Source organism: Phymastichus coffea, unplaced genomic scaffold (assembly GCF_024137745.1).
Source record: "Phymastichus coffea isolate CEN01 unplaced genomic scaffold, Cenicafe_Pcof_1.1 PCOF00041, whole genome shotgun sequence".
NCBI classification, from domain to species: domain Eukaryota; kingdom Metazoa; phylum Arthropoda; class Insecta; order Hymenoptera; family Eulophidae; genus Phymastichus; species Phymastichus coffea.
Genome location: NW_026706852.1, coordinates 2353228 through 2365445, shown reverse-complemented (window position 1 = coordinate 2365445; position 12218 = coordinate 2353228). Strand labels below are relative to the sequence as shown.

Here is a 12218-nt window from a genome sequence, read left to right as displayed (position 1 = left end):
AGCACCGGTTTCGGGGCGTTCGTCGTGTGGCGGTTCGGGGGCTGAGGGGTGCATGGCGAGTGCAGTGATGCACTCAGCACCCGGGCGTTATCCCAACGCCCAGGCCCAAGGGAAGGTTGCCGGTGGGGGCACGAACCCGCGAGCAGCGCCGTCCCTGCAGGCTCCAGCGCGAGCTGTAGTCCTGCAGCAGGGACAAGGTGGCGCAAGTTCTGGAGGCGGCCAGGGTCCATCCCCGTTTCGAGGTCGTTGTTTTGGTTGCAACGGGGAGGGACATAGACGGTCACAGTGCCCGCATAATACTGGCCGCCAGAACGACCAGGCTCGCGGAGCACCTGTGTGCTACCGATGCAACCGGGTGGGCCATTATGCCCCCAGCTGCCCCTTTGGAGCCCCGGTCGAGTCGTGCCAAAACTGCCAGGCGCCCAACTGCACGTTTCGCACGTGCATCAACTGCGAGCCGATTCGTCGGATGGCGGAAAACAGGCCAGCGGGGAACGGTGGCCCTACGCTCTCCGCCATAACTCGCAGAGGGCAGCCGGCGTGGAGCACAGCGGATGGGACATACGCGTAAGACCCCAAGAAGATCCGGGGCCTGAGACGTATGAATACTGGCGACAACTGAGCCGGCGACTCGAGAGCCGTTGGCAGGTGGCTGACGGAAGCGAGTCCCAGGAAGTGCGAGGTGAGCAGGGGAGCCCTAGGTCGCAACTGTGTGTGAGGCGACTTGCGAGCGAGCAATCGCAGCAAGTTGCCCCCGGTTGTCAGACCTTGCAGGGGTCCTTAGAGCGGACAGGTCAACTGCGTGGACGCGAGGTGCCGGGTACAGAGGCTTCCCCGTGCGTGAGAAACGCGACGAGAGAGCTGAAAGCTTCGTCGGTTCCGGCGGGGGTGGGCGTTGTGAGTGACACAACGGGTTGCCCGGGCGCCTCTGACAACGGAGATCCCGCAGTTGACATGGTAACGGAGAACCGTCCTCTGCTCATATTGCTCATCAATGGCGAGCCTTACAGTGCGCTGTTTGACACCGGAGCGCAAGTGTCAGTGGTAGGCTGCCGAGTCACGCAAGACTTCCAGGCTCAGGTGAGGAAAACTCCGGGAGCAGTAAATGGTTTCTCGGGTACATCAGTCAGTATGGTAGGAAAACTGAGGCTGGTGATCGAGATCGACACTGTGGTCCGGTCCATTGAGGCGTATGCGTGCGAGCAGGGATTGCAGTACGATATGCTCCTTGGACAGGACTTCATCCGTGCGTTTGGTTTCCGTATGGATGCCGAACATAATGCATGGAGTGTCGCAGGTCGGGAGAGTTGGCATGATTTTGCCCAATGGCAAGATGGCCGGGTGTACTTTCCCGACCAACCAGGAAAGCTCCAATTGACCGCGGAGGTAGGAGGACTTTCGGCACTGCAGGAGCCCCAACGACTCCAGGTTGAGACGTTGGTGCGGCGAGTGGTGCCGGAGAGGTCCCCTGCGCAAACGGACCTTATCGAGCACGTCATCGATGTGCAAGGTGCCAGGCCAATTAAGACGCCGATGCGCAGGTACTCTCCGCAGGTCACGGAGTTTATTCGCCAGGAGATTCAGGACTGGTATCAGAAAGGAGTGATACGTCCGTCTCAGAGCGAGTGGTGCAGTGCACCGGTGGTCGTGAAAAAGCACGATGGTAGCTACCGTTTGTGCATCGACCTGAGGCCGGTGAACAAGACCACTCGGATCGATGCTTACCCCATGCCGGGGGTAGATGTGATCCTCGATAGGTTGCGAGGAGCCCGGTACATTTCTAAGATCGACCTCAAGAGTGCCTATTTACAGGTGCCCTTGCAGGAAGATAGTAGAAAGTACACGGCGTTTGGTGCGCCGGGTTGCGGGCTCTGGGAGTGTAACCGGATGATTTTTGGTCTGGTCAACGCTCCCGCAACCTTCATGCGCTTGATGGACGCGCTGTTCGGACCAGATTTCGAGCCGCATGTATTCAAGTACCTCGACGATGTGATCATAGTCACGGAAACGTTCGAGGATCACTTGGTGTGGCTCGAGAAGGCGCTGGAGCGCATGGTCCGGGCGGGGCTGGAGATCAACGTCGAGAAGAGTGAATTTGGTTGCTCCAGGGTCACGTTCCTGGGATATCTTCTCGACGAGGGTGGGCTGTGGCCTGACTCTGATCGAGTTCAGCCTGTGCTGGACTTTCCAGCCCCGCAGAACATCAAACAGCTGCGTCGTTTCCTGGGGATGTGTGGATGGTACTCCAGGTTCATCGAGCATGAGTCACATCTGAAAGTACCCTTAACGAAGCTGTTGCACAAGGGCGAAGCATGGCACTGGGACTTCGAGCAGCAACGAGCGTTCGATGCGCTCAAGCGAGCTCTTACGGAAGCTCCCGTGCTTGTGCGACCGGATTTTTGCCGGCCGTTCTACGTGCACTGCGACGCGTCGTCTTATGCACTGGGTGCTTGCCTGATGCAAAAGGACGACGAAGGGTACGATCACCCGATATGTTACGCGAGTCGCATGCTTAATGAGCATGAGAAAAATTACACCGTGTCCGAGCTTGAGTGCCTAGGGCTGCTGTTCGGAATCCAGAAGTTCAGACCGTACATCGAGGGCGCGCATTTTATTGCAGTCACCGATCATACGGCTCTGACCTGGTTGAAGAACAAGAAGGATCCGACGGGACGTCTGGCCCGCTGGATCCTCGAGTTGCAGCAATGGGACTTCGAGCTGGTGTATCGCAAGGGGACACTCCACCATGTCCCTGATGCGTTGTCTCGTGGGTTTGGGAGCGACGTGGAGGCTGCAGCATTCGAAGTCATCAACGACCCGTGGTACCTTCAGCGGATGAAGGACGTGGAAGCGCGTCCACTTAAGTACCGCGGGTGGAAGGTTGAGGACGGAATGCTGTACAAGTACGGCACGAATGAACTCCTAGATCCAGTGACTCATAAGGAGCAGTGCTGGCGACTCGTAGTTCCGGGTGAGCATCGAGAACGTGTGATGCGGGATGCTCATTGCGAACCGTCGACCGGACATTTCGGACGCGAGAAAACGTACGATCGCATAGCGCGCGAGTACTTCTGGCCTGGCATGTGGTTTGACGTGCAGGGTTTTGTGCAGTCTTGCACGGCCTGCCAGAGGTACAAACTAGAACAACGCGCGCCACAAGGACTGATGAGCAAGCGTGTGGTGGAGCGTCCGTGGGCAGTGATTGCCACGGATGTTGTCTAACTGCCCCGCAGCAAAAATCGTTACAAGTACCTGGTGGTTTTCCAGGACTTGTTTACGAAATGGGTGGAGTTCAAACCACTGACAGTCGCGACCGGTAAGATGTTAGGATGTGCGCTCGAGGAACTTATTTTATTCCGGTGGGAAGTTCCGGAGTATTTGGTCAGCGACAGTGGTAAGAACTATTGCGGGGCGGACTTCATGACCGTACTCAAAGAGTATGGGATTGAACACGTGCCCTGCCCACCCTACCATCAACAGGCAGACTTTTGTGAACGTGCGATCAAGACGTTGAAGACCATGATCTCCATTTTTGTAGATCATGATCATCGCGACTGGGATAAGCACCTGCACGAGTTTCGGCATGCTATAAATACGGCGGTACAGGCGAGTACAAAGGTGTCACCGGCGTTCCTCAATTTTGGTCGGGAACCGCGTCAAGCGAAGAGCCTGCGTAGGGAAGTAGAGGTGCGGGGCCCTTTTGTTCGGTTGTCTCCTGAGGAGTGGGCGGACCGGCTGAAGCGCCTCAATGCTCTGAGGAGCTTGGTGGTCAGGCATATTGAGCAGGCGCAGGACAGGCAGAAGCGCCACTATGATCGTGGCCGCCGGTTCGTCCAGTTCCAAGAGGGAGATTTGGTCTTGCGACGCTCCCACACTCTGTCCAACGCAGCGCTAGGTAGGAACGCCAAACTTGACCCTTTGTATATCGGTCCGTATAAGGTGCTGGAGGTGCTGTCCCCAGAATTGTATATTCTGACGACGGATAGCAAGAAGCAGGTGGACCGCGTACACGTGAAGGAGTTAAAGCGATATGTCCCTCCGCGTTCGAACCGAGCGACAGCGTGTGTGTAGAAACGGCCAATAGTTTGTAAGTCGGCGAATGGTGGGTCGAGTTTTGCGTTTTCCAGTCGTGCGAATCGTGAGTGTTTTTGTCGTCGCTCTTGTTTATGGTGAGCTGGTGTTGCATGCGGTCATTGTGATGTCCAGGCAGAGGATTATTGGATGGGCTCTAGATTGGGTTGATTTGGTTGGTTACAGGTCCAGCAGCATGTCACTGGCGGACGAGATCCGCAAGCTGGGAGCCCTCGTCGGGACGGACAGCGGGTCTGGAGGTGAGGGGTCGGCCCCGGCCTCGACACCGGAGCCATTGGAAGGCTCCGCGGCGGGCAGTGATGCCGCGGCGGAAGCCAGACCGGTGGCCAACTCGGTCGTTGAGGTGAGTTCTGCGTGGTTCGGGGGGAGTGTGGCCTCGGTGGCCGCCGTGATGCCCTCCGAGCCCTGGGGCAGTGGGCCTTTCCCCGTTCGTGGGTCTGGCGAGCCATGTCCGGAGGTGGAGGACGCCTCCATGTCCGCGTCTGCTGGGGACGCGCTGGAGATCGGCAGCGGAGCCGCGCAATTGGAGCTCGCGGCGTACCTGGGGGAGGAGCCAATTCCCTTGGCGACTCCTTCCGGGGCGCCGTTTTCCGCTGTCCGATCTCTGCCGCGTGCTGAGCGGCTGGCGCGGGAACGCCGGGCCAGTGAGGCCTTGGTGGCCAGGATGGTCCCGGTGGAGGCCTCTCCACTGAGGGGTAGGTCGGAGTGGGTCAATAGTCTCAACTCCGGCCCAGCTCGCCAGGCACTGCCGTTGCAGAGGGCGCTGGCCAACCTGGCCGCCCGCGGGCCGCGGCAGGAAAAACTGGTGGAGCGCCTGTACGCGGGCTCGCCCATGGGGCTCCGGACGGCACGGACCCGGGGTCTGCAGGCTCTCGTTGAGCCACGTAACCCCGGTCCGAGCACCGAGTTACGGTGTCCGGGAGCCCGGAACGTGCGTCCGGCGATTCGGGGGGAGCCGCGTCCATCTCGCGGCCACTCGAGGAGGGATGAAATCCCTCTCGAGTATCGTTTCCTCCCGGCGTCGGGGGTACAAGCGGAGCGGACGAAGCGTGTGGCGCTCCCAACTGTCGCGACCGGGGGCCGGGGCCTCTACCCTCCCGCGGGATACAGGGAGGAGGCGACCCCTCAACCGTCTCGTAAGAAGAGGTCTGGGCGGCTGCCTGATTTCACCAGGGACGTAGAGTTCCGCTACATCGGTGAGGAGCCAACTCCTCGACAGGAGGAGTTTCCTCAGTGCCGATCGTCGGCGGAGCCGGACGCGTCCGGTGAGATTGGGTGCCCCCAGAAGGAGACGGTGAGGGCCGGTTCCCCTCTTGTGGGGAACTCGGATTCGTCTCCACCCGCGGGACTGGTGGGGAAGGCCCCGTCGACGTCTCCATCCGAGGCTCGGGTTGGTCTGGTGTCGGAAGCCGCGACGACCGCGACACCTTCACCTACCCTGGAGACGGGTTTGTCCGTCCCCGCCTCGGCGTCGTCTTCACGTCGGGTCGTGGGTGATGATGGTATCGTCTACCGCCTTTGCGGTGACGGCCATTTTCGCCCTGTAACCCGAGCGGGGGGGCGGCGCACGAGGAAGGGGATTGAGGCCAAGCGGGTCTCTCCGGCGTGCACCGCGGTCGACCATCAGACCGCCGATGGCGCGCTGGCAAGCCGGTGTCAGCTGCCTCGGCCCAGGGCCGGAGCCGCCGCCGCCAAGCAGGGCACGCCATCGCCCACCTCAGTGGCGGCTAGGCGTCGGGCTCGACGCCGGCTTCTGGCTGAGGTCCGAGCTCGGGCCGAGCGGGGCTCACCAACCACGGAGCCGCCAGTGCTCCCGACGGCACAAGCGGCGCCATCAACATCTTTGGCGCCGGAGACGCCACTACCACCTGTGGCGTCGGTGACGCCCTCACCACCATCGGTGTCACCAGTGCCGTCGGCGCCGAGGCCGGCCTCTCGTGTGAGGGTCCTGGCTTACCTTGCCGGGCTGTCCCGAGAGGATCGCCTGCGCCTTGTGGAGGAGGCTGATCAGGTCTCGCAGCCTCCCGCCCGTGAGGGTGGCCAGTAGGTGAGGCCACGCGGGACCCAAGGTAAGTGGCGCTCTGAACCCCGCAATGACGCATGGATTCGGTTTCGTTTTTTCTCTTTCTGTTTTGTTGTCCCGTTTCGTAGTGATGACCCACCATTCCATTCCATTCATTTTTTTTTTTTTTTCTCGTGGTCAGCGAGATGCGAGGCTCCCTGGGCAGGATTGCCATCAGGACGAGCCTGTCCTCGGGACCCAACCCGGGTGTGACGCACGGACGATGAGAGCGGGGGATAGCTCCCGATCCTGGTACAGGATCGGTTGCTACGGGGGGGCTGTGACGGAGAATTTCGGCTCGCCGACTTCTCCTTCGTCTCTCTCTCGTCCGTTCGCTACACCCGGGCTGAGAGTGTGTTGGTATGCACTCTCATGCCTGGTTTTTCTCTGTTTGAGGTGCGGCGAGCGGGCGTTGGCGGAGCTGGATGCGGCCGACGAGCTGGCGATCCGTTGCCAGGATCGTCATGCGGGGGGGCGAGCGGAATGGGGAGAGCGCGGCCGAGGGGGGAAATCGGCAGTTTCGTTTGAGCTGGCCGATCGCGTGCGCGCGTTTGTTTTTCGTTTGTCACCGTTTCGGATCTTCCGTTGGTTTTTGGAAGCGGTGCGGTGCTTCGCCACGTTTTCTTTTGTTTTGTGGATGCGCACCCGGTGTGTGGGCGCGCATCGGTGGTTCATTTTTTTTGTTGTGAGTGGGGAGTGAGTGGCTGGGTCGCGCCCAGCCAAGCCTTGCCGCCCAGCACCGGTGTGCGTGGGTAAGGGCGAAGCCCGTACCGCCGGCGCGCGCGTGTTCGGTGAGCGGATCCGGCGAGCGGCTGAGCAGCCGCAACAGCAACAACAGCAACCGTTGCAGCAACAACAGCAACAGCAACAACATCAGCAGCAGCAGCAGGCCGCAGCCGTTGATCGGGAGCGGCCATCTTCGCCTGAGGTCGCCGTTGGAAGGTCGGTGCCGGTTTTCTCTTTCTCTCTCTCTCTCTCTCTCGCTCTCTTGCATGTCCGGGGTGTTCGCGGGTGCAACGGTGCAGGTCGGGCAGTGATGCCGGCCCCCGTTGCCGGGTTTTGAGTTCGCGGGCGCTTAGGCTTAAGCGGATTATCGGGCAGGGATTGCCGATAATAATCCGGTTAAGCGGATTAGCGATTTTTGTATTAGGCCGATTTGCGAGACGGAGTGTGCGTGCTCCGTCTAATTATTAATTTGTGTGTTTTTCTTTCATTTTCATTTATTGTGTCGTATTAATAAATTTGTAATAATATATATATGTGTCATATATTATTGCGTTAACCCGTTCGTTTTCCCGATTTTCCTTCAATTCGTGCGCGATTGGCACACACGCTCGGTGTGCCATTCAGTCGTGGGAGCATTCGTGCCTCCCGAGCCCTCCTTTGATAAATATTGTGCGGACGGCCGCGAGCAACTATTCTTCAACGAATAGTCGGCTTATATAATTCCGTTACACAAAATAAAAACGATTAATTTAACTATCAAATTTTTAATAATAAATAAAAAATTTCTTTTCTAGCCATTTAAAAATCAGCAAGTTCGTAACAATCATTATCATTAATTTTATAGATATATACAGTCGAATCGCTATCTAGCAACGCAATTTTAATTGTTTAAATAAATTAAAAAATAAAATAAATTTTAATTGTTTAAATTTTTTATTTATTGATAATTCAGTGAAAAATTAGTCATCAAAGTGTCAAATTCTTGCTTCTCTGTTTCAATACGTTACGAACGCAATTATATATTCGAATTAGCAATATAATTATTTGTTGTAAAATAACTAACACTATTTACTTTAAATTAAATTAAACTAACAAATACATATTTAATGACTATAATAACATGAAATTCAAGATCCTTTTTGCGCGGCACATGTATGTGTGTGTGTGTGAGTCATATAAAGGACAAAGGCATTTAGAAAAGAGCGCGCATGGACTTGTCGCAATACGACACCTTGTCACCTTGCTTCGCGCCAAAAGGTCATCGACGGTGCGGCAGTATAGCAACACGCAATCTACGGCGCCATCACCGAAAGAACTTTGCCATCGCTTCCGACCAGGAGGACCTCGCGCTCGCCAGGACATCATCACCGACAAATGCGAGATAAGTCTATTTCCTTGCACATCGGCTTATAAATAATAGCCGGATTGATTATCGATATTAACATTGTCGCTTGACAAAGCTAGGTGAAATACAACCAATTTGATTGATCGCAAATAAGCCTCTATTTACATTTAGCGATTTAGCCAAATCAAATCTAGAACTTAGTTTCAATTGATCGCGAGTAAGCCTTTATTTACATTTAGCGATTGAGCCGAATTAAATCTAGAACTCTGTTTCAATTGATCGCAAATAAGCCTCTATTTACATTTAGCAATTCAGTTCAAATAAAATCTAAAATTTAGCTCCAATCGATTGCCCATTTCAAAATTAGTGTTAAAAAAAAAAACACAGAAATGGGAGACGAGATAGAGAAACGCGTCGCGCGCATCGTGCAGAAGAGCAACTCGTTCGAAAGAACGTTGAAATCTCTTAGCGATTATCTACAAAGCAAAATCCAGATTTAACGAACGTCGAGTTGCGCTTAAAAATCAGCGCAGACTATAGACAACGAATACATGTATAATCACGAAGAATTACTTTCAATTCAACTTGATAATTCTCGTGCGATTGCATATACCGACGTCGAAACAACTTACTACGACTTCGTTAGTAAAGTTCAAAAATTAAAAAACATGTCTCACACTCCTCTCGCAAGCTCAACCATCCTGCACAGCGCTCAGTCAATGGTCTCCGAGACACGCGTAGCAAGACTCGCGCCCGAGACAAGATCCCGAAATTTGACGGCCGACATGAAAATTGGACCACGTGGAAGAATAGCTTCCAAGCACTCGTACACGATCACCCAGAATACGACGGGTACACTAAGCACACTTAATTGAAAGGTGTAGCCGCGGTTATAATTGGGGAGTTCCCGCCCAGCGAGAAAAATTACCCCCTATCCTGGGAAGCGTTGTGTGACGCCTACGACTAAAGGCGCATCGTGGTAAACGACCACATTGATTTCCTATTTGATCTGCCGAAGTTGAAGGAAGCAAAGTCAGAGCTTCTCGCATATCTAATGTATTCAGCTCGTCAGCACGTTACGATATTAAAATCACTCGAAGTGACTGTTGGCGACGAATTCATTATTCGTCTCCTCGAGAAATGCTTACCCCAGAGTGTAGTCTCGCGTTGGTTAGACTGTTTGTCGGGTAATCAAATTCCCAAACTCGACGAATTATACGATTACGTACAAGATACTATTTTCAAACTTCGCCAAGTAAACAATCTGCTTCAAAATCCACGTTCAACAAAGAATAGGGCAAGAGACAGCGACAACATTCCCCAACGTAAAATCATAAAAATAGGCACGCGAACACTCGCGAAAACTGCCAACACTCCAACTACCACCTGCGTCAAGTGCGGTCAATCTCATCAACTATACAAATGCCCCGCTTTCAACGCTCTTAGAATCGGAGAAATGTGGGACATTGTGAAGACAAACAAACTCTGCAAGAACTGCCTCGGCGCTTATCCCCCTCCCTGCTCCAGCAAGAAAAAATGCAAGAAGTGCCAAAGGGATCATCACACGCTTCTTCATTCTAATAGGAACAACAAGAATCCCAAGGTAGAATCCAAATCATCTAAACCGGAACACCATCGGCCCGCGAAAGACCCTACATCATCCGGAACTGCTCGATTATGACCCATTCTGTGTCAGACTTACGCTCCGAACACGTATCTACCAGACTCGCGGCTCATGACCACAGCAGTACTACGATTCCTCACAAGTCAAGGAAACAGTTTCGCGGCACGCGCACTGTTAGATTCTTGTTCTAACGCCAACCTAATGACCCATAGGTTTCTCAGCCATTTACAGTTACCGACTAATCAATGCTTCGTTGACATCGCAGCAGTTAGCAACGCAACTACGATTGCAGAAAGGTATACCGAGACTACTTTCCATTCAACGTATAACAACTAAAAACACCAATTAAATTTCCTGATAGTACCCAAAATCACCGATAGAGTACCCAATGAGGCATTTCCTCGCGAACAATTCGACATCCCAAAAAATCTCAAACTAGCAGACCCCCAATTTCACGTACCCAGGTCCATCGACATCTTATTAGCTTCAGGTCCTACGATGTCGTCCCTCGCGATAGGTCAGAATAAGTTAGGTAACGAGAAGTCACAGATCACGCTCCAGAAGACATCGTTTGGCTGGGTAGCGGCTGGAGGTTCGATGCCCCAGGAACTCTCAGCACCGTCTCATGCAATGCTGTAAAGCTGGACCAGTTCCTGGAACGATTCATGGCTGTTAAGTATCTTGACTATCGACCTGTCAAGGCTCTCGACGACGTGATCTGCGAGGAACCCTATAAGAAGACCACCACTCGTGATAGCTCAGGCCGTTACACTGTCCGTTTACTTTTTTGACCGGAAACTTTCGAATTAGGATCATCGAGATATCGAGCGTTGCAGCGACTCAGAGCGTTGGAGACAAAGTTTCGCGCCAATACTGTATTTCAGGCTGAGTACGAAAAGGAAATTCAAGGATACTTAAATTTAGGTCACATGCTGTCCGAGGACGACGTCGAGGACGGGTATTATTTACCCCATCACGTCGTTGAAAGGAATTAAGCGAAACGAGTAAATGTAAGGTAGTGTTCGACGCGTCGGTGAAAACATCGACCAGTATTTCATTAAATGATATCTTATTGACCGGGCCCACCATTCAGGACACCCTTTTGCAACAAATCTTGCGATTTCGCACGTTATCTTTCGTCATAACTGCGCACATAGAAAAAATGTATAGGCAAATCTGGATCCATCCAGACGACAGAAAGTTTCAGAAGATTCCGTGGTATCATGAAGGTAAGGTTCGAACCTTTATCATCAACGTCGTAGTGTTCGGGATAAAATGTGCTCCCTTTCGAGCGATTCGAACATTATTTCAGCTAGCTATAGATGAGAGAGCGAACCTTCTCCAGGCTTCACTGCTTCTCCGTCGCGATTTCTACGTGGATGACTTTCTATCGGGTGCAGACACCTTCGAAGACATCCTCGCGATCCAGACAACCAAGAACAGACGTCAGGACGAACACCCACGATAAACAAAACACGAGACATGACTGAACTGCTAAGGCTAATACAAGAGATGGCGACAAAAATGGCCGAAGCAGCAAACATACAAAAAAACATGAATATGACAGTGAAGACTGGAATCAAGACAATTCTCGAGACTGTGGACATTGCGCTGCACAATGACATTGCGGATGGACACAGCTCCGGAAGGACACCGACGAGACAGCAACAAGACAAGCACGACGACGAACAACAACGCAGAGACGCCACAGACGAAACGGAAACGTTCGCTAACCGGAACCACGCCGGAGCCCTCACAAAAGAGGCCACCGACGACAGATTCGACCAAAGACTGGCAGACCGTTACACGGAAAAAAACAAAAAAGAAAACGGACGCAAGGAATCGACCTGACAAGGACAGACCGGCCCACCAGAAAAGGGGACTCGCTGTCCTGGTCAAACCGGGGACACACGCGTCGTACTCCGATATCGTCCGAAAATTCTCACAGACAAGAGTCCCCCGTAAAACTGGTTTAGTAACAGATGAGACATTAGGATACAAAATTGCAAATTTATCTTACTGTTGAAACCTTTCAGGTCAATAGAACAAAAGTAACAGTCATTATGATCACGTGGCTCACGCCAGAACATCGGAGAACTGAAAGGCAATTTTTGCGAAGAGTCGTCTTTATTTCAACGAATTAATATTGTATGGCAACTTACACAAATTGTGTTTGGTACCCAAGATTTGTCTACATTCACGATAAAATAGCCGAAATAGATTTTGTAAGCAGTTTCGATTGAAGGCGTAATGTTTCTCCTTTGGTTTTTAGTAACATAAAGTCCACAGACGTTGCAGAACTTGTTAGGATCGTTCACGCAATTCCGGGAAGACATTATAAAATAGATCTCAGGAACACGAGGACGATG

The 12218-nt window shown here is 53.2% G+C and overlaps 2 protein-coding genes across 2 annotated transcripts; both read left to right on the top strand.

Annotated features, from left to right (window-relative positions):
• Window positions 1-3321: 3321 nt before the first annotated feature.
• LOC131664153 (uncharacterized) lies at window positions 3322-4071 on the top strand. The gene has a single exon (XM_058935045.1). It carries the CDS (start codon window positions 3322-3324, stop codon window positions 4069-4071), a length of 750 nt encoding a protein of 249 aa, XP_058791028.1.
• A 127-nt stretch (window positions 4072-4198) lies between these two features.
• On the top strand, window positions 4199-6139 carry LOC131664152 (uncharacterized protein DKFZp434B061-like). The gene has a single exon (XM_058935044.1). The coding sequence runs from the start codon at window positions 4199-4201 to the stop codon at window positions 6137-6139; it is 1941 nt and encodes a 646-aa protein (XP_058791027.1).
• Window positions 6140-12218: the final 6079 nt, after the last annotated feature.